Source organism: Lampris incognitus, chromosome 2 (assembly GCF_029633865.1).
Source record: "Lampris incognitus isolate fLamInc1 chromosome 2, fLamInc1.hap2, whole genome shotgun sequence".
NCBI classification, from domain to species: domain Eukaryota; kingdom Metazoa; phylum Chordata; class Actinopteri; order Lampriformes; family Lampridae; genus Lampris; species Lampris incognitus.
The window spans coordinates 149,724,017-149,747,970 of NC_079212.1; the positions used below are offsets into that span (position 1 = coordinate 149,724,017).

The 23,954-nt window shown below is 44.8% G+C and overlaps 1 protein-coding gene across 1 annotated transcript in view; it reads right to left on the reverse strand.

Moving 5' to 3' along the window:
- fer1l4 (fer-1 like family member 4) overlaps positions 1–23,954 on the reverse strand; it is a 222,256-nt gene that overhangs the window by 143,807 nt on the left and 54,495 nt on the right. The window contains exons 6-16 of the mRNA XM_056301923.1: positions 20,737–20,799; positions 20,126–20,210; positions 19,157–19,325; positions 18,807–18,987; positions 16,434–16,620; positions 15,667–15,746; positions 12,738–12,866; positions 10,972–11,038; positions 10,313–10,416; positions 4,706–4,814; positions 4,408–4,594 (exon numbers count right to left, since the gene is read on the reverse strand). Coding sequence (XP_056157898.1) covers positions 4,408–4,594; positions 4,706–4,814; positions 10,313–10,416; positions 10,972–11,038; positions 12,738–12,866; positions 15,667–15,746; positions 16,434–16,620; positions 18,807–18,987; positions 19,157–19,325; positions 20,126–20,210; positions 20,737–20,799 — 1,361 coding nt within the window. The remainder of the gene's footprint in view (positions 1–4,407; positions 4,595–4,705; positions 4,815–10,312; positions 10,417–10,971; positions 11,039–12,737; positions 12,867–15,666; positions 15,747–16,433; positions 16,621–18,806; positions 18,988–19,156; positions 19,326–20,125; positions 20,211–20,736; positions 20,800–23,954) is intronic.

Here is a 23,954-nt window from a genome sequence, read left to right on the forward strand (position 1 = left end):
CACCTGGGGTCTAATGGACACCAGCGTCATGTGATTAACACCTGGGGTCTAATGGACACCAGCGTCATGTGATTAACACCTGAGGTCTAATGGACACCAGCGTCACGTGATTAACACCTGAGGTCTAATGGACACCAGCGTCGTGTGATTAACACCTGAGGTCTAACCAGCGTCGTGTGATTAACACCTGAGGTCTAATGGACACCAGCGTCATGTGATTAACACCTGGGGTCTAATGGACACCAGCGTCATGTGATTAACACCTGAGGTCTAATGGACACCAGCGTCGTGTGATTAACACCTGGGGTCTAATGGACACCAGCGTCGTGTGATTAACACCTGAGGTCTAATGGACACCAACGTCATGTGATTAACACCTGGGGTCTAATGGACACCAGCGTCGTGTGATTAACACCTGAGGTCTAACCAGCGTCATGTGATTAACACCTGAGATCTAATGGACACCAGCGTCGTGTGATTAACACCTGAGGTCTAATGGACACCAGCGTCGTGTGATTAACACCTGGGGTCTAATGGACACCAGCGTCATGTGATTAACACCTGAGGTCTAATGGACACCAGCGTCATGTGATTAACACCTGAGGTCTAATGGACACCAGCGTCATGTGATTAACACCTGAGGTCTAATGGACACCAGCGTCATGTGATTAACACCTGAGGTCTAATGGACACCAGCGTCGTGTGATTAACACCTGGGGTCTAATGGACACCAGCGTCATGTGATTAACACCTGAGGTCTAATGGACACCAGCGTCATGTGATTAACACCTGAGGTCTAATGGACACCAGCGTCATGTGATTAACACCTGGGGTCTAATGGACACCAGCGTCGTGTGATTAACACCTGAGGTCTAATGGACACCAGCGTCATGTGATTAACACCTGGGGTCTAATGGACACCAGCGTCATGGGATTAACAGGCTAGAGGTACCATCAGAGTTCTCTCATCTAACCCGGAAATGACTGGCAAAGAACAAGATGGTAGGCAGCAGTGAACAAAGCCTAAGGAAAGGAAACCACATGCTCAGAACTCCCTTACAAATATTATTAATGGAGGTTTTGGTCAGACTTGTTTTACTATTCAGGAAGTTAGGTGTGCGGCTTCCTTTTCTTTTTCAGCTGTGTTGAGTCTCTTGATGAGCGGCATTAAACAGACAGACTTCCAAAACAACATTCCTGCTCAGTAAAGTTAAGGAAGTTAACATTCAAAAGTTCTGGATGGACAGAAAAACAGAAATGGAGACATTCACTGAAAAGTCTTGAACACAACGTTGGAAGTGGGGTTGCAACATCACTTCCGCCCCACAGTTCAGCTATCCAAGGAGTCTTGGATAGCTGACATCACATAACTAGTCCTTCAGCTGGAACCCATCACTGACTTTAACTAGTCCTTCACCTGAAACACATCGCTGACTTTAACTAGTCCTTCACCTGGAACACATCACTGACTTTAACTAGTCCTTCAGCTTCACTGACTTTAACTAGTCCTTCAGCTGGAACCCATCACTGACTTTAACTAGTCCTTCACCTGGAACCCATCGCTGACTTTAACTAGTCCTTCACCTGGAACCCATCACTGACTTTAACTAGTCCTTCACCTGGAACCCATCACTGACTCTAACTAGTCCTTCACCTGGAACACATCACTGACTTTAACTAGTCCTTCAGCTGGAATACATCACTGACTTTAAATAGTGCTTCACCTGGAACACATCACTGACTTTAACTAGTCCTTCAGCTGGAACCCATCACTGACTTTAACTAGTCCTTCACCTGGAACCCATCGCTGACTTTAACTAGTCCTTCACCTGGAACCCATCACTGACTTTAACTAGTCCTTCACCTGGAACCCATCACTGACTCTAACTAGTCCTTCACCTGGAACACATCACTGACTTTAACTAGTCCTTCACCTGGAACCCATCACTGACTTTAACTAGTCCTTCACCTGGAACCCATCACTGACTTTAACTAGTCCTTCACCTGGAACACATCACTGACTTTAACTAGTCCTTAGCCTGGAACCCATCGCTGACTTTAACTAGTCCTTCACCTGGAACCCATCACTGACTTTAACTAGTCCTTCACCTGGAACACATCACTGACTTTAACTAGTCCTTCACCTGGAACACATCACTGACTTTAACTAGTCCTTCAGCTGGAACCCATCACTGACTTTAACTAGTCCTTCACCTGGAACCCATCACTGACTTTAACTAGTCCTTCACCTGGAACACATCACTGACTTTAACTACTCCTTCAGCTGGAAACCATCACTGACTTTAACTAGTCCTTCACCTGGAACCCATCACTGACCTTAACTAGTCCTTCACCTGGAACCCATCACTGACTTTAACTAGTCCTTCAGCTGGAACACATCACTGACTTTAACTAGTCCTTCACCTGGAACACATCACTGACTTTAACTAGTCCTACAGCTGGAACACATCACTGACTTTAACTAGTCCTTCACCTGGAACACATCACTGACTTTAACTAGTCCTTCAGCTGGAACCCATCACTGACTTTAACTAGTCCTTCAGCTGGAACACATCACTGACTTTAACTAGTCCTTCACCTGGAACACATCACTGACTTTAACTAGTCCTTCAGCTGGAACACATCACTGACTTTAACTAGTCCTTCACCTGGAACCCATCACTGACTTTAACTAGTCCTTCAGCTGGAACACATCACTGACTTTAACTAGTCCTTCACCTGGAACACATCACTGACTTTAACTAGTCCTTCAGCTGGAATACATCACTGACTTTAAATAGTGCTTCACCTGGAACACATCACTGACTTTAACTAGTCCTTCAGCTTCACTGACTTTAACTAGTCATTCACCTGGAACACATCACTGACTTTAACTAGTCCTTCAGCTGGAACCCATCACTGACTTTAACTAGTCCTTCACCTGGAACACATCACTGACTTTAACTAGTCCTTCACCTGGAACCCATCACTGACTTTAACTAGTCCTTCAGCTGGAACACATCACTGACTTTAACTAGTCCTTCAGCTGGAACACATCACTGACTTTAACTAGTCCTTCAGCTGGAACCCATCACTGACTTTAACTAGTTCTTCAGCTGGAACCCATCACTGACTTTAACTAGTCCTTCACCTGGAACACATCACTGACTTTAACTAGTCCTTCACCTGGAACCCATCACTGACTTTAACTAGTCCTACAGCTGGAACACATCACTGACTTTAACTAGTCCTTCACCTGGAACCCATCACTGACTTTAACTAGTCCTTCAGCTGGAACCCATCACTGACTTTAACTAGTCCTTCAGCTGGAACCCATCACTGACTTAAACTAGTCATTCACCTGGAACACATCACTGACTTTAACTAGTCCTTCACCTGGAACACATCACTGACTTTAACTAGTCCTTCACCTGGAACACATCACTGACTTTAACTAGTCCTTCAGCTTCACTGACTTTAACTAGTCCTTCACCTGGAACACATCACTGACTTTAACTAGTCCTTCACCTGGAACACATCACTGACTTTAAATAGTGCTTCACCTGGAACACATCACTGACTTTAACTAGTCCTTCAGCTTCACTGACTTTAACTAGTCCTTCACCTGGAACACATCACTGACTTTAACTAGTCCTTCACCTGGAACACAGCACTGACTTTAACTAGTCCTTCACCTGGAACACATCACTGACTTTAACTAGTGCTTCAGCTGGAACACATCACTGACTTTAATTAGTCCTTCCCCTGGAACCCATCACTGACTTTAACTAGTCCTTAGCCTGGAACACAACACTGACTTTAACTAGTCCTTCACCTGGAACACATCACTGACTTTAACTGTCCTTCACCTGGAACACATCACTGATTTAACTAGTCCTTCAGCTGGAACACATCACTGACTTTAACTAGTCCTTCACCTGGAACACATCACTGATTTAACTAGTCCTTCAGCTGGAACACATCACTGACTTTAACTAGTCCTTCAGCTTCACTGACTTTAACTAGTCCTTCACCTGGAACACATCACTGACTTTAATTGTCCTTCAGCTGGAACCCATCACTGACTTTAACTAGTCCTTCACCTGGAACACATCACTGACTTTAACTAGTCCTTCACCTGGAACACATCACTGACTTTAACTAGTCCTTCACCTGGAACACATCACTGACTTTAACTAGTCCTTCACCTGGAACACATCACTGACTTTAACTAGTCCTTCACCTGGAACACATCACTGACTTTAACTAGTCCTTCACCTGGAACACATCACTGACTTTAACTAGTCCTTCAGCTGGAACACATCACTGACTGCATGTGAACATGGTCTTCTTCCAGTGGTTTGTTGGTCAATTCAAAGTGCATTATGGGAGTGCTTAACCAGTTACCTGTCGTACTCGGTAGGCTGGGCTCTCAGAGGAGCAGACACAGATCTACTCTCAGGTTCAAAGTTCATCACCTCCTCCCTTTCAAGCTCCTCCTCCGACTCCAACAGACTCTTCTCCTCCTCATTCAGCTCCTCTCTGCTGCGGCTCCTCTTGGCTCTCTCCACCCGCGTGGCTTTCCCATAATTCCCTGTGAGAAACAAGACAGCTGGCTGCTGGTTCGATAGAACTGGCTCTGCTCATACCGACATGCCATTCAGTATGGCCAGATCTACCAGTCTTCTAAACTACAACACACTACCTATGGAGAGCTCAAAGGTCAAAGGTCGTGTTCCAACAGAGGGATCCATCTGTGTGACCTCAAACAGAGACGCAAACAGCAGGAACTCCTCCTTCTCCCCCAGGAATCCCTGAGACCAAAAGACAGAAGACTGGTCAGCCCGCTGGTCACTTCTCTGTGCTCATGTGCTGAAAGGGAAGGCTTGGTTTCTGGGCTGCTGTCCTACTTAGACAGGAAGACCAGTGGATTCCTTTGTTATGTCTGTGTGCATTCTGAAGGCACGTGGAACGGTGAGTTTAGTCTCGCTCAGCTCAGTTGCTGGGTGTCTACCAGGATCATTAGCAGTTCCTCTCAGGAGAAAGGAGAAACACCTTCAAACTTTAGTGAAGATGATGGCTGGTCTTCATCCATCCATCCATCCATTATCCAAACCGCTTATCCTGCTCTCGGGGTCACGGGGATGCTGGAGCCTATCCCAGCAGTCATTGGGCGGCAGGCGGGGAGACACCCTGGACAGGCTCCCAGACCATCACAGAGCACACACACACACACACACACATCTCGGGACAATTTCACCTGACCTACATGTCTTTGGACTGTGGGAGGAAACCGGAGCCCCCGGAGGAAACCTAGCAGACATGGGGAGAACATGCAAACTCCACACAGAGGACGACCCGCAACAACCCCCAAGGTTGGACTACCCCGGGGCACGAACCCAGAGCCTTATTGCTGTGAGGCAACTGTGCTAACCACTGCACCACCCAAATTTATAGAGTTGCTTATTTCACTACAAACAAATCCTGGCCAGACGACTTTTCATTCAGCTTCTAAATCTCACAAGAATGAGAGTGAGCGTGAACTACAATCTGATCTGTAAGATAAACCTGTACTTCTGAGAAGACACATTGCTAACGCTAGGCTAACAAGTAATAAATATTGATAATCCGTTTCAGAGAAGGTGCATTTAATCTGTTTCGGAAGGAGCTGCTAATGATCCTGGTAGACATCCAGCAACTAAGCTAAGCAGGCTAAACTCACCATTCACTGTACCTTGAGACGGCACACAGACACAACAGGAGTCCAGCTGTTGGTCTGACTACGGAAGTAGGACACAAAATCCCAAGTGTCTCTTTAACCTTACAGAAGCATTTGTAGTAACATGACCCGATGCAGTTTTGAGAGTCTAAAGTCAGTGGAGTTGACTTTTTGACATCAATGTGTTTCTTAAAGCTACAATTATGAAGTTATAATGTGAATAAATATCCTGTTTGATACTTTCTGGTGTATAACATATAATCTTTGAATCTCCAGATCCTGCAGACTGTAGCAGTGTGTGATGTGGATGGTTGGTGTCCGGTAGGACTTCACCAGGAAACATGACAGGGTGCATAGTGTTTCCATCTTCATCATAGCAGCCAGATGAGGAAGAAGAAGGAAGGTAGTGTTGAGTGTGCAGAAGAAGTGAAGGTGTTGTGTCTAACCAGCAGACATGACAGAACAAGCTGGTAGAAGACCTGTACCAACAGATAGTACTACATCAATAAGTACAACTCAGATAGCAGTACATCAATAAGTACAACTCAGATAGCACTACATCAAGAAGTACAACTCAGATAGCACTACATCAATAAGTACAACTCAGATAGCACTACATCAATAAGTACAACTCAGATAGCTCTACATCAATAAGTACAACTCAGATAGTACTACATCAATAAGTACAACTCAGATAGCACTACATCAATAAGTACAACTCAGATAGCTCTACATTAATAAGTATAACTCAGATAGCACTACATCAATAAGTACAACTCAGATAGCTCTACATCAATATGTACAACTCAGATAGTACTACATCAATAAGTACAACTCAGATAGCACTACATCAATAAGTACAACTCAGATAGCTCTACATTAATAAGTATAACTCAGATAGCTCTACATTAATAAGTATAACTCAGATAGTACTACATCAATAAGTACAACTCAGATAGCAGTACATCAATAAGTACAACTCAGATAGTACTACATCAATAAGTACAACTCAGATAGTACTACATCAATAAGTACAACTCAGATAGCAGTACATCAATAAGTACAACTCAGATAGCACTACATCAAGAAGTACAACTCAGATAGCACTACATCAATAAGTACAACTCAGATAGCACTACATCAATAAGTACAACTCAGATAGCTCTACATCAATAAGTACAACTCAGATAGTACTACATCAATAAGTACAACTCAGATAGCACTACATCAATAAGTACAACTCAGATAGCACTACATCAATAAGTACAACTCAGATAGCACTACATCAATAAGTACAACTCAGATAGCTCTACATTAATAAGTATAACTCAGATAGCTCTACATTAATAAGTATAACTCAGATAGCTCTACATTAATAAGTATAACTCAGATAGTACTACATCAATAAGTACAACTCAGATAGCTCTACATTAATAAGTATAACTCAGATAGCTCTACATTAATAAGTATAACTCAGATAGTACTACATCAATAAGTACAACTCAGATAGCAGTACATCAATAAGTACAACTCAGATAGTACTACATCAATAAGTACAACTCAGATAGTACTACATCAATAAGTACAACTCAGATAGCAGTACATCAATAAGTACAACTCAGATAGCACTACATCAAGAAGTACAACTCAGATAGCACTACATCAATAAGTACAACTCGGATAGTACTACATCAATAAGTACAACTCAGATAATACTACATCAATAAGTACAACTCAGATAGCACTACATCAATAAGTACAACTCAGATAATACTACGTCAATAAGTACAACTCAGATAATACTACATCAATAAGTGCAACTCTCTGGTTTGTTTCTGACACAACATCTCGGTCATTCTGAGTGGAGCTCAGACACTCACCTCACCACCACCTACATAGGACACACACTGGTACAGTAGCACCACCACCTACATAGGACACACACTAGTACAATAACACCACCACCTACATAGGACACACACTGGTCCAGTAACACCACCACCTACATAGGACACACACTGGTACAGTAGCACCACCACCTACATAGGACACACACTGGTACAGTAACACCACCACCTACATAGGACACACACTGGTACAGTAACACCACCACCTACATAGGACACACACTGGTACAGTAGCACCACCACCTACATAGGACACACACTGGTCCAGTAGCACCACCACCTACATAGGACACACACTGGTACAGTAACACCACCACCTACATAGGACACACACTGGTCCAGTAACACCACCACCTACATAGGACACACACTGGTCCAGTAACACCACCACCTACATAGGACACACACTGGTCCAGTAACACCACCACCTACATAGGACACACACTGGTCCAGTAACACCACCACCTACATAGGACACACACTGGTCCAGTAACACCACCACCTACATAGGACACACACTGGTACAGTAGCAGCACCACCTACACAGGACACACACTGGTACAGTAACACCACCACCTACACAGGACACACACTGGTACAGTAACACCACCACCTACATAGGACACACACTGGTACAGTAGCACCACCACCTACATAGGACACACACTGGTCCAGTAGCACCACCACCTACATAGGACACACACTGGTACAGTAACACCACCACCTACATAGGACACACACTGGTCCAGTAACACCACCACCTACATAGGACACACACTGGTCCAGTAACACCACCACCTACATAGGACACACACTGGTCCAGTAACACCACCACCTACATAGGACACACACTGGTCCAGTAACACCACCACCTACATAGGACACACACTGGTACAGTAGCACCACCACCTACATAGGAAACACACTGGTACAGTAGCACCACCACCTACATAGGACACACACTGGTCCAGTAACACCACCACCTACATAGGACACACACTGGTTCAGTAACACCACCACCTACATAGGACACACACTGGTCCAGTAACACCAGCACCTACATAGGACACACACTGGTACAGTAACACCACCACCTACATAGGACACACACTGGTACAGTAACACCAGCACCTACATAGGACACACACTGGTCCAGTAACACCACCACCTACATAGGACACACACTGGTCCAGTAACACCACCACCTACATAGGACACACACTGGGTACAGTAGCACCAGCACCTACATAGGACACACACTGGTCCAGTAGCACCACCACCTACATAGGACACACACTGGTCCAGTAACACCACCACCTACATAGGACACACACTGGTCCAGTAACACCACCACCTACATAGGACACACACTGGTCCAGTAACACCACCACCTACATAGGACACACACTGTTACAGTAACACCACCACCTACATAGGACACACACTGGTTCAGTAACACCAGCACCTACATAGGACACACACTGGTACAGTAACACCACCACCTACATAGGACACACACTGGTCCAGTAGCACCACCACCTACATAGGACACACACTGGTTCAGTAACACCAGCACCTACATAGGACACACACTGGTACAGTAACACCACCACCTACATAGGACACACACTGGTCCAGTAGCGACACCGCCTACATAGGACACACACTGGTCCAGTAGCACCACCGCCTACATAGGACACACACTGGTACTGTAACACCACCACCTACATAGGACACACACTGGTACTGTAACACCACCACCTACATAGGACACACACTGGTACTGTAACACCACCACCTACATAGGACACACACTGGTACTGTAACACCACCACCTACATAGGACACACACTGGTACAGTAACACCACCACCTACATAGGACACACACTGGTACTGTAACACCACCACCTACATAGGACACACACTGGTACAGTAACACCACCACCTACATAGGACACACACTGGTACTGTAACACCACCACCTACATAGGACACACACTGGTCCAGTAACACCACCACCTACATAGGACACACACTGGTCCAGTAACACCACCACCTACATAGGACATACACTGGTACAGTAACACCAGCACCTACATAGGACACACACTGGTACAGTAACACCACCACCTACATAGGACACACACTGGTCCAGTAACACCACCACCTACATAGGACACACACTGGTCCAGTAGCACCACCACCTACATAGAACACACACTGGTCCAGTAACACCACCACCTACATAGGACACACACTGGTCCAGTAACACCACCACCTACATAGGACACACACTGGTCCAGTAGCACCACCACCTACATAGGACACACACTGGTCCAGTAGCACCACCACCTACATAGGACACACACTGGTCCAGTAACACCACCACCTACATAGGACACACACTGGTCCAGTAACACCAGCACCTACATAGGACACACACTGGTCCAGTAGCACCACCACCTACATAGGACACACACTGGTCCAGTAACACCACCACCTACATAGGACACACACTGGTACAGTAACACCAGCAGATTCAGGACTGTAACTTTAAATATCAAATAAAACAGTAAAAAGAAACTAATTTTATCGACATTTTAATATAACGTAAAACAATATAATAATTTGTAATGTCATTTAATATGAAAAGAAGGGTTCATTGGTAATGATGTCATCTCTGACCTCAGGAAGTGGGTGGATCTCCTCTGTCTCCACGGTAACAGCCTCTGGAACCTCAGGTCCCACCTCCCCTCCATCCTCGTCCAATATGCTGCCAGCCTGTGAAGCTAAATCAACAAACAAACAAACAAACAAACAAACAAACAAACAAACAAACAAACAAACTAACACAATCAAAATAAACACAAGGGATTTTCAGTGTATCAGGCATGTAATATAACATGATTATAAGCATGTAATGATAAACATGCAACATAACGTGATGATAAACATGCAATATCACGTGATGATAAACATGCAATATAACGTGATTATAAACATGTAATACAACGTGATTATAGACATGTAATAAAACGTGATTATAAACATGTGATTATAAACATGCAATATAACGTGATTATAAACATGCAATATAACGTGATTATAAACATGTAATATAACATGTAATTATAAACATGCAATATAACGTGATTATAAACATGCAATATAATGTGATTATAAACATGCAATATAACGTGATTATAAACATGCAATATAATGTGATTATAAACATGCAATATAACGTGATTATAAACATGCAATATAATGTGATTATAAACATGTAATATAACGTGATTATAAACATGTCAGACATCGGATATAATCCCTTCTCTTGTTATAACCTTCATTCCTCTTATCTTTCTTCTTGCTGCTCCTCTTCTTCTTCAGCCTTCCAAGCGCTCCTTTCACCTACAGCACCAACACGCACACACGCACGCACACACATTTAAAATGAACATGAAAGCCGAAAGTCCGTTTATTTCATCATTGTACAGGTTACAATGAACGTGTCTTCTGTATTTAACCCATCCTATTGTACTGGAGCAGTGGGCAGCTGCAGCACCCGGGGACCAACTCCAGTTCTTCTTGCTATTGCCTTGCTCAGGGGCCCAGGCAGGAGTATTGACCCTAACAATGGCTTCAACAAAAACTCCACACTGAGGGGCTGAGATAAAACCCACAACCTTCTTGGTGTGGGACAGCAGTGCTCATCAACAAGCCACTGAGCTCACATTTTACACAATGTCTGCTACAGATAACTCCTTATGCTTATGCAGGAGGCGCAATCTGAAGGGGTTTGGAGACTGTGAGGTGGTGACAGGGGAGAACGTAGCTAGGCAGCATCGGATGGTGGTCTGTAGGAGGACTTTGGAGACCAAGAAGAGGAAGCCAGTGAAGGCAGAGCCAAGGATCAATTGGTGGAAGTTGAAGAGGGAAGACTGTTGTGTGGAGTTCAGGCAGGAGTTAAGACAGGCACTGGGTGGTAGTGAAGAGTTGCCAGATGGCTGGACAACCACTGCAGAAGTAGTGAGGGAGACAGCTAGGAAGGTACTTGGTGTGAGGAAGGAAGACAAGGAGACTTGGTGGTGGAATGAGGAAGTACAGCAAAGTATACAGAGGAAAAGGTTGGCAAAGAAGAAGTGGGATAGTCAGAGAGATGAAGAAAGTAGACAGGAGTACAAGGAGATGCAGCGTAAAGCAAAGAGAGAGGTGGCAAAGGCAAAGGAAAAGGTGTATGGTGAGTTGTATGACAGGTTAGACACTAAGGAAGGAGAAAAGGACTTGTACCGATTGGCTAGACAGAGGGACCAAGCTGGGAAGGATGTGCAGCAAGTTAGGGCGATCAAGAATAGAGATGGAAATGTGCTGACAAGTGAGGAGAGTGTGCTGAGAAGGTGGAAGGAGTACTTTGAGGGGCTGATGAATGAAGAAAATGAGAGAGAGAGAAGGTTGGATGATGTGGGGATAGTGAATCAGGAAGTTCAGCGGATTAGCAAGGAGGAAGTGAGGGCAGCTATGAAGAGGATGAAGAGTGGAAAGGCAGTTGATCCTGATGACATACCTGTGGAGGCATGGAGGTGTTTAGGAGAGATGGCAGTGGGGTTTTTAACTAGATTGTTTAACACAATCCTGGAAAGTGAGAGGATGCCTGAGGAGTGGAGAAGAAGCAGAGTGGAGGAGGTTTATGGATGTGGTGAGGGAGGACATGCAGGTGGGTGGTGTGACAGAGGAAGCTACAGAGGACAGGAAGAGATGGAAATGGATGATCCACTGTGATGACCCCTAACGGGTGCCACCAAAAATAGTTGTAGTAGTATTCTACAGATATCTCTCATAATGCACTTCTAGCTGAAATGTCAATTCTTCTTGTAAGAAGGGAGCTACTCAGTGGTTAATGAATGATTATTCCTATTTGATTTTGTTTTCTATTCTAACATATGTCCTCTTTGGAGAAACTTCCCAGATAGACCACATTTCTTTGTCATCAGCATATCAAACTCCTAATCCACTAGAGGCGCTGCCTTCTGAAAATGACGGGCCAAGAATCCTGGGAGAAGTGGTTGCTAGATGGCAAGGTTCTACTGTTAGCCTAGCAAACAGGAAACACCTTGCTGCCCAGCGCAGCAGGGCTGGTCTCCGCAGAAATGGCAGAGGGGGAGACGTAAATGTCCACGCTGAGAGCCAAGAGGATGCGGCCACGGTAGCATATTCCATCCCCCAATCCCTGGTTCAGAGCCTGGATACACAGACAGGAGGAATCTACCATTAGAGTCCAACATTAGTGGTGTGTGTGTGTGTGTGTGTGTGTGTGTGTGTGTGTGTCTGTGTGTGTGTGTGTGTGTGTGTGTGTGTGTGTGTGTGTGTGTGTGTGTGTGATTCGCACAGGGTGATGTGATGCGTCTAGTGCAGCAGTGCAGTGTTTCCCAACCCAGTCCTCAAGGACCCCCTATCCTGCAGATTTTCTTTGCAACCCTGAATAGGTACTTGTTTGTAGTTATTCAACCAATCAGCAATGAATTTTGTCAGATGTTACACACCTTGCATAATTAAGTGCTGCAAGATGATTGGTCGAGTAAGTACAAGCAGGGCTACCTATGCAGGGTTACAATGAAAATCTGCAGGATAGGGGGTCCTTGAGGACTGGGTTGAGAAACACTGAGTTAGAGGAAAGATGCATGCTTGCTTACCGCCTGCTTTTCTAACCTCTCGCTTACAGCTTGCTGCTGCTGGCTAGCCCTTGTGGTGAACAAGGGAGCAGCCCAGTGCGTAAGCCTTCCCCCACCAGTACATAGCCTCTCCTTCACCAAGACCCCTGCCAGGCCTCCTTGCACGAAAACTGGACACCTCGCGGCCTCAGGCAAACTTGGTAGGGGATCTTGGCGCTGCAGTGGTCCCCAGAGGCTGTTTATGGCCAACCACTGCCCCGCTGCCTTGTGGGAAGTCTATTGACACAAAGGCTACACGAGCACACCCCGACAGAAAAGACACGTGTTTTGTGGCACATATTAAGCATTTATTCAACAGTCTGGAGTTTCTGGCAGCCTCCTGCAGTCATGATGGGTGACTGGTCGTTCTGGGTATAACCCCTTGCCACCAGGACCAACCTGTCATGGCAAAGACAGCGCTATTGAGGACTGCGCACTTCCTGTGGCACTCTAAAAACCTCCTTGCGTAGGTCTCCACCTCTGACCATGGTGTACAATATCCGGCCTTATGTCTGGTTGAAGTCTGGTGGCATTGGGGTGTCTGGCAATGGCAGCAGGGTAGAATTGGTCTGGGAGCTCCTAGTCAGAGCCCTGCACATCAGCGGTATGGGGTATATGGTCACTAGCAGCTGGGAATGAGTGGCAGCTGGTTTCAGCAGACCCCTGTGTGACTGAGAAGCCCTATTTAGGGACCACACTGCTCACCCCAGTTGCAGACGGGCCTAGAAAAGGTGGCCTAAAAATTGTCCACTCAACCAACCTCCTGGGTAGGTTACTGCACCTACTGGAAATTCCATCCTGCGGTAAAAACAAGAAAATTATCCCATTCAAATTGGCAACATGGAATGTTAGGACTTTCCTTGATTATGAAGGCAACAGACCACATCGAAGGACTGTGCTGATTGCTGAGGAACCAAGATGCTACAACATGGACACCACTGCTCTCAGCAGAACCAAGCTCCTGGGGTGAAGAGGAAGGAGGAGTGTACATCTTTTTCTGGAGAGGTTATCTCCCTGGCGGACAACATCAACATGGTGTTGGACTAGCAATCAAGAACAGCATTCTACCCAGCTTCACTGAAACACCCACCAGACTAAGAGAGAGGCTAATGACCCTCCATATCTCCCTAGCAAAGGCACACTATGCCACTCTCTTAGTGCATATGCACCAAAACTACCATCTGACAATAGTGTGAAGGACAGCATCTACCAGCAGCTAGATGAGGCCCTTCATCGTACCCCCAAAAAGGACAAGATCCTTCTTCTGGGAGACTTTAAAACTAGAGTAGGAAAGAACAGTGGTATATGGAGTGGAGTACTGCTGTACTGGGCAGGCATGGGGTTGGTCAGGTTAGTGCAAATGGTCTGAGGCTGTTAACACTGTGCAGGGCATGACCTCACCATTACCAACACACTGTTTCAGCACAAGACCTATACTACTACTACTACTACTACTACTACTACTACTACTACTATTTTTGGTTGCTCCCATTAGGGGTCACCACAGCGGATCATCTGTTTCCATCTCTTCCTGTCCTCTGCATCTTCCTCTGTCACACCAGCCACCTGCATGTCCTCCCTCACCACATCCATAAACCTCCTCTTTGGCCTTCCTCTTCTCCTCTTCCCTGGCAGCTCCATATTCAGCATCCTTCTCCCAGTATACCCAGCATCTCTCCTCCACACATGTCCAAACCATCTCCATCTTGTCTCTCTTGCTTTGTCTCCAAACCGTCCAACCTGAGCTGTCCCTCTAATATACTCCTTCCTAATCCTGTCCTTCTTCATCACTCCCAATGAAAATCTTATCATCTTCATCTCTGCCACCTCCAGCTCCTCCTCCTGTCTTTTCATCAGTGCCACTGTCTCCAAACCATACAACATAGCTGGTCTCACTACCATCTTGTAAACCTTCCCTTTAACTCTTGCTGGTACCCTTCTGTCACACATCACTCCTGACACTCTTCTCCACCTACTCCACCCTGCCTGCACTCTCTTCTTCACCTCTCTCCTGCACTCCCTGTTACTTTGGACAGCTGACCCCAAGTATTTAAACTCATATGCCTTCGTCACCTCTACTCCTTGCATCCTCACCATTCCACTGTCCTCCCTCTAATTCATCATAGGTATTCCATCTTGTTCCTACTGACTTTCATTCCCACACAACTGTGCATCCAGGATGGGACTATTCAGCCACCAAAGGACTCACAAATAGGAGAAGATGGTCATCATCAGATACGATGGACAACCAGCAAGCAAGCAAGCGTGTGTGTGAATGGGTGAAGGTGAATGTGTGTGTGTGTGTTTCTGTAATATATATAATGTGTGTACCTGGTGAATGTCTCCCAAAGTGGAGTTCTGAGGGGAGCCATACAGATTCACCCAACAAGGACCAAATGTTGGGTTAAAACCTGGAGTGAACAACAGATAAACAGAGAGACGGAAAGACAGACATGTTCTTTGAAGGTGAGACAGACAGCAGTGAAGACTGAACTGCTGTCCCCATCTGATGGAGGCCAGCTTACTTTAAGGCTAGATTTATCTTCAGGTTATTTATTCTAGTCTTAGCTAATGCCTGTGTGTCGTCTTTCTATTTGCCTCATATGTTGTTGTTGTTTTAACATGCAGGACCCCATGGGTGTCACCTCCATGCCCACATATAATGAAGGCAATTCACAAGTTTTTCATAATGTGTGTCCCTCCCCACCTGCTGTCGGGGTCATACTGAGATGTCCCCAGAAGACTATTTGGCAAATGCAATATCAGCAAATGTGGCTTAACATGGAGGGAAGAGACAGCCAATAAAAACAGATGTGGCCGTGGCCATGGCAAAATACTAAAACAAAATGAGGAATTGTGTTGTCAGGGTAACAACAGTGACCCAGCAGCAAATGATTGACTGAAACTCAACCAAAACATGTCATTAGCTAAAGTACTTTCTATAAGATGAGATAAAACACACGATGAAAGTAAAGATAAGAGATTAAAGATAAGATCAGATAAGATAAGTTACCTGGATTTACACAGAACTAAGGATCAGAATCTGGTTATCGGTCGGGCTGATGTACCATCATCATTCCATAAAATATGGAGCTTACCATTTCTGGTGGGATCTGAGATCTGCTGCAGGTCCAGGAAATGGGTTGCCAGGGCGACGTCTCCAATGTTGGCATCATCGAGGATCTGGACTCTGATTCGTCGAGCCAGAGGAGGAAACTGTTCTATGAAGGAAATTTGCTCATTCCACACCGGACAACTGGACGAACTCACCACCGATGTCTCTCCCTGTCACACAACCCCCCCCCCCCCACACACACACACACACACACACACACACACAAATACACACACGCACACACACACACACACACACACACACACACACACATATATATTTATAAACTAAGCTCCCTCTCACCCTTTTGCGGGTGGTGTGTGTCTTCCTCAAGCTCGGGTCCTCTACCAGAGGCCTGGGAGTTTGAGGGTTCTGCGCAGTATCTTAGCTGTTCCTAGACCAGCACACTTCTGGACAGAGACCTCAGATGTTGTTCCTGGAATCTGCTGGAGCCACTCTCCCAGTTTGGGGGTCACAGTCCCAGTGCTCCTATTACCACTGGGACTACTGTGGATTTCCCCTTCCATATCTGATCTAGTTCTAGCTCTTTCTTCCTGATGTTGCCGTCACTCGGGATCGCTACATCGATCACTGCTGCTGTCTCCTGTTCCTTGTCGACCACCATAAGGTCTGGTTGGTGAGCCAGCACAGGTACTCCGTCTTTCTCCTACTGACTTTCATTCCTCTTCTCTCCAGTGCATACCTCCACCTCTCCAGGCTCTCCTCAACCTGCACCCTACTCTCGCTACAGATCACAATGTCATCCACAAACAATAAAGACCCAACGTACCTCCTTCTGGCCTCCTCTATACTTCTCCATCAACACTCTCAAAGCAAACATCACATCTGTGGTGCTCTTTCATGGCATGAAACCATACTGCTGCTGCTGATCACCACCTCTCCTCCTCTTAACCTAGCTTCTATTACTCTTTCCCATATCTTCATGCTGCTGCTGATCACCACCTCTCCTCCTCTTAACCTAGCTTCTATTACTCTTTCCCATATCTTCATGCTGTGGCTGATCATCACCTCTCCTCCTCTTAACCTAGCTTCTATTACTCTTTCCCATATCTTCATGCTGTGGCTGATCACCACCTCTCCTCCTCTTAACCTAGCTTCTATTACTCTTTCCCATCTCTTCATGCTGTGGCTGATCACCACCTCTCCTCCTCTTAACCTAGCTTCTATTACTCTTTCCCATCTCTTCATGCTGTGGCTGATCACCACCTCTCCTCCTCTTAACCTAGCTTCTATTACTCTTTCCCAAATCTTCATGCTGTGGCTGATCATCACCTCTCCTCTTAACCTAGCTTCTATTACTCTTTCCCATATCTTCATGCTGCTGCTGATCACCACCTCTCCTCCTCTTAACCTAGCTTCTATTACTCTTTCCCATATCTTCATGCTGCTGCTGATCACCACCTCTCCTCCTCTTAACCTAGCTTCTATTACTCTTCCCCATATCTTCATGCTGTGGCTGATCATCACCTCTCCTCTTAACCTAGCTTCTATTACTCTTTCCCAAATCTTCATGCTGTGGCTGATCAACTTTATACCTCTGTAGTTGCTACAGTTCTGCACATCACCCTTGTTCTTGAAAATCGGTACCAGTATGCTTCTTCTCCACTCCTCAGGCATCCTCTCACTTTCCAAGATAAGAACCCTCAAACTCCCAGGCCTCTGGTAGAGGACCTGAGCTTCAGGAAGACACACACCACACCACCCGAAAAAGGGTGAGACGGAGATTTTTTTATATAGATAAAAAAATAAAAATCTGATATGTATATACTGTATATGCTGCACATAAACACACAAAGATACACATACATATATATATACATATATATAAACACACAAAGATACATATACATATATATAAATATATATAAACACACAAAGATACACATACATATATATATAAATATATATAAACACACAAAGATACACATACATATATTTATAAATATATATAAACACACAAAGACACGTATACATACATATAAATATATATAAACACACAAAGATACATATACATATATATATAAACACACAAAGATGCATATATATATATATAAATATATATAAACACACAAAGATACACATACATATATATATAAATATATATAAACACACAAAGATACATATACATATATAAATATATATAAACACACAAAGATACACATACATATACATTTATATATATATATATATATATATATAAACACAGATAGATACATATACATGAAAATATTCTCAGCATGTATGTGTGTGTGTGTGTGTGTGTGTGTGTGTGTGTGTGTGTGTGTGTGTGTGAGTGACCTTCGATAGCTAGATTAATAGATAGTAGTGTGTCTACCTGCTGTCCACAGAAGGTGACCTGGACGTAGGGATCAATGAAGACCTTCCTGTCTGTGACCTTTGACAGGCTGGCCAGAAGTCCCGCCTCCATGGTGGGCAGACCCTCTGCCCGGTACACTCGCACTGTGAACCGGGCCCACGGGCGCTCAACACCGAGGCCTTTAGGAAGCAACAGATTCCTGCAGACCACAACACACCCAGACCAAAGCTAGAACCAGCTAACTTTAGCATCCCAGTATCAGGGTTGATGAGTGTGTGTGCTCATCCTGTTTCATAAACAAACACTACAGACATGTCACTACTGGATGTGTAGCATTTCAACCCTGCCCATGATGCACTGCTACTGACTTCTCTATGTCTTCATTGGCTCCTGAGGTGGAGGTGGGGCTCAACCTGGGCATGCTCAGAGCATCTCCCTTCATCAATATACAAATGGTGGCCTTCACATAACCTTTGACCCCAGCTCTGGTATCGGCTGGATCACTGAGTGGAGCCCATTTCTGGTAAAACTGATGGTCTGGAGAGAGAGAGAGAGAGAGAGAGAGAGAGAGAGAGAGAGAGAGAGAGAGAGAGAGAGAGAGAGAGAGAGAGAGAGAGAGAGAGAGAGAGAGAGAGAGAGAGAGAGAGAGAGAGAGATGTAGCAGTCGGTTATATCAATATTGTCAGCACATTATTATCCCTTTGTAGGAGTAGTTTATATTGTATGTTCATATTCTTATTGATTCATTTATCATTATTATCATTATTATTTATTATTTTACTTATTGAACTTTCAAACGTTGCACTGATAGCCAGATGTCGGGGTGAATGGCCAGTAGATCTGTTTTGGGTTAACTGAGTGGAAGTTGTTATTACTTCATTAAAGTAGATATGTCAGCAGGACAAGCATACCATGCAGACATCTCAGTGTCCTCTAGTGGAAATGAAAGGTAGAGCTGGGTGTCATTAGTATATATGGAATGGTAGGAGAAACCGTACACAAAGATGAATGGACCAAGAGAGGATATACATATAGAGAGTAAATAGGGGTGGGCCAAGTACTGACCCTTGAGGACCGCCAATTGTGACCTGTCTATCGACGACACTGACCCCTCTGTGATACCTGTTACCACCTCACTGACTGATCCATTTTAGTGTCATGCCAACAACCTCTGGGTGCATAAGTGTAGATGGTAAAATCCGTTTCTGTGGAGTGGCCACTGATGTCGTAGTAGTAATAGTAATGATAGCAGCAGGAGTAGTAATGGTAATTAAGAGTAATAAAATTTAACATTACTAGTCAAAGTAATACTACGTGGTACTCATACTACTTTGTACCTGGTTGGGCGTAAACAGTTCCAATGTCAATCTTGAAAGTTCCAATATGAGTCATAAGGAAGGCGAGGGCCCGCCTGTGGACCACCTGAGAAAGTAACATCACAGTCACATGACAGGGTTTTGTAAAGAACTGATAAAATGATTTTCCTCATTGAAGAGGTATTGACAAATTAAAATCTCTAGTGAGAGAATCGATGGAGGTGAAGGCCCAAAAACTTTTCTTCAGGGGTATTTATCCAGGCTCAATAACCCAGGTAAGGAAATCACAGAAAGCTGAATCAGTTCATTTGGACACAACGTTTATAAACATTGTGTCCAAATGAACTGATTCAGCTTTGATTTTCTTCAGGGGATTATCAAAACTTACATCATGTACATTATACTATTATTATCATTATCATCATCATCATCATCATTATTATATTATTATCATTATCATTATTATTATCATAATCATTAGTATTATCATTATCATCATCATTATCATCATTATTATCATCATCATCATCATCATTATATTATTATCATTATCATTATTATTATAATCAAATGTTAACATAAGCGCTGTTTTGTATTAAATTAATGTATATCATTGAATAAATGAAACTGACCTTTATCTCAATGACTTTATCAAACAAGATGTCTGGAGTCTCCTGGAACTCAAACATAAAGTTCTGTAAAGATGAGAAAGGAGATGAGTGTATTTTATTATTTGTCCACCTGTGCGTCTTGGGAGAGGGATCCTCCTCAGTTGCTCTCCCTGAGGTTTCTTCCTGTTGGTTCTCCCTGTTAAAGGTTTTAGGGAGGTGTTCCTTATCCCATGTGAGGGTGTGAGGACAGCATGTTGTGTTGCTGTAAAGCCCCCTGAGGCACATGTGTAATTTGTGATACTGGGCTACACAAATAAAATTGACTTGATTTATTTGATAGAAGTAGAGAAGAGAGATCATGGGCTTCTAACATACTCTGCTGTCCTTGATTTCAATACTCAATAAGAATTTAGTATTGGATTCTACTAATGACTATTCCCCTTATATCAAGGTGTTTATTAAAAATGCTGTCAGTTCTGCTGATGCACGGACCAAGAAACGCTGAAAAGTTATCAAAGTGACAAAAATGGCTTCTGTTGTTTTTGGTCTCCCTCTCTCTCTCTCTAATATTGCTAATATACAAAGGATATAAAGTAGTGTAGTTATAGAGGACAGTGATGAAGGTCTCCATGTATCTACTACTAATACTTTTGGCTGCTCCCATTAGGGGGCGCCACAGCAGATCATCCATCTCCATCTCTTCCTGTCCTCTGCATCTTCCTCTGTCACAACAGCCACCTGCATGTCCTCCCTCACCACATCCATAAACCTCCTCTTTGGCCTTCCTCTTCTCTCCAGTGCACACCTCCACCTCTCCAGGCTCTCCAAAACCTGCACCCTACTCTCACTACAGATCACAATGTCATCCGCGAACATCATCGTCCATGCAGACTCCTGTCTGATCTCCTCCGTCAACCTGTCCAACACAACTGCAAACAAGAAAGGGCTCAGAGCCGATCCTTGATTTAATCCCACCTCCACCTTGAACCCATCTGTCATTCCAACCACACACCTCACCACTGTCACACTGCCCTCATACATATCCTGCACCACTCCTACATACTTCTCTGTAACTCCTGACTTCCTCATACGATACCACACCTCCTCTCTCGGCACCCTGTCATATGCTTTCTCTAAATCTACAAAGACACAACGTACCTCCTTCTGGCCTTCTCTATACTTCTCCATCAACATTCTCAAAGCAAACATCACATCTGTGGTGCTCTTTCATGGCATGAAACCATACTGCTGCTGCTGATCATCCCCTCTCTGCATTTTGTACAAGCTGCAGGTGACGAAGCGATGACTGAGCTACACCAACATACAATGAATTACAATAATCCAAACGAGAGGTAATAAATGCATGAACTACCCTTTCAAGATCATTTGGAGGGACATAGGCCTTTACTTTTCCCAGAAGTCGTAATTGAAAAAAAACTTGTTTTGACTACTGAGCTTATTTGTTTGTCAAAGTTAAAAGAGCTGTCAAAATCACACCAAGATTCCTAACAGAAGAGTGACTGTAGGAAGGTAAAGGGCCAAGAGCACTATCATAACCATCCAGAAGATCAGCTTGTCCATATACAATAATTTCAGTCTCATTTTGATTTAGTTTCAGGAAATTTAACTCCATCCATGTGTTGACATCCTTTAAACAACTCAGCAAAGCCTGTAGAGAATTTCTGCTTTTTATAGGCAGATAGAGTTGCAAATCATCAGCAAAACAATGAAAAGACATATTATGTTTTTTTTTAAATGGACCCCAAGGGCAGCATATACAATGAGAAGAGAATGGGGCCCAAAATGGAGCCTTGAGGGACCCCAGAGTTAAGTGGGGCCATAGCTGAAGAGAACTGGTCTATATGGACAGAAAAGCTTCTATTTGACAGCTAAGACTTGAACCATTCTAGGGCAGTACCTTTAATGCCTACACACAGCTCAAGACGTGATAAAAGAATATTATGGTCAACCGTGTCGAAGGCAGCAGTCAGGTCCAAAACCACTAGAACAGCCTCCTCCTCCTACTTCCTCCCTTCTCCCTGATGACTTCGCTAACTTCTTTGACAAGAAGGTAAACGACATAAGATCCTCCTTTTCTCACGACTCGGTTAGTGCTGCTTGAACTATCCCACCCTCTGCACCCTCCCTCACCTCTCCACATCCCATCCTATCCCACCTCGCTCCCCTCTCCCCCAACGAGGTCCTAAACCTCATTACGTCCAGTCGCCCCACCACATGCTCCCTTAACCCGGTCCCCTCCCCTCTTCTTCAGTGTATATCACCTGAACACCTTCCCCTTCTAACCCACCTCATCCACACCTCCCTCCAGGCAGGATGCTTTCCATCGGCCTTCAAGACTGCTAGAGTCACCCCCCTCCTCAAGAAACCATCACTTAACCCCTCTGACATCAAAAACTACAGACCGGTTTCCCTTCTACCCTTTCTATCCAAAACTTTTGAACGTACTGTCTTTAACCAACTTTCTTTGTACCTCCACCAGAACAACCTCCTGGACCCCAACCAGTCTGGGTTTAGGGTGGGTCACTCGACAGAGACAGCCCTCTTTGCAGTGACAGAATCGCTGCACTCTGCAAGAGCAAACTCTCTCTCCTCTGTCCTGATACTCCTGGACCTGTCAGCTGCGTTCGACACAGTGAACCACCAGATCCTCCTCTCTACCCTCGAGGGGCTGGGTGTCACAGGCTCTGCACTCTCAATGTTTGCATCCCCCCTGACGGGTCGCTCCTACCAGGTGACATGGAGGTGATCTGTGTCAGAGCCTCACAGACTGACTACAGGTGTTCCACAGGGTTCGGGTCTGGGTCCTCTCCTTTTCTTCCTGTACACGACATCCCTGGGTTGTGTTATTCGCTCGCATGACTTCTCTTACCATTGTTATGCTGATGACACCCAGCTGATCTTGTCCTCCCCTCCCTCTGACACACAAGTAGAGACACATTGCTGCGTGCTTGACTGACATCTCGGAGTGGATGGCGACACACCACTTGAAGCTCAATCTGGACAAGACAGAGCCGATGTTCCTCCTGGGGAAAGGTTGCCTGCACCGAGACCTGGCCATCACCATTGACAACACCGTGGTGACGCCAACTCGGACTGCGAGGAATCTGGGTGTGATCCTGGACGACCAACTGTTGTTTGCTGCAAACGTTGCATCGGTTGCTCGCTCCTGCAGATTTCTCCTCTATAACATCAGGAGGATTCACCCATTCCTCACCGAC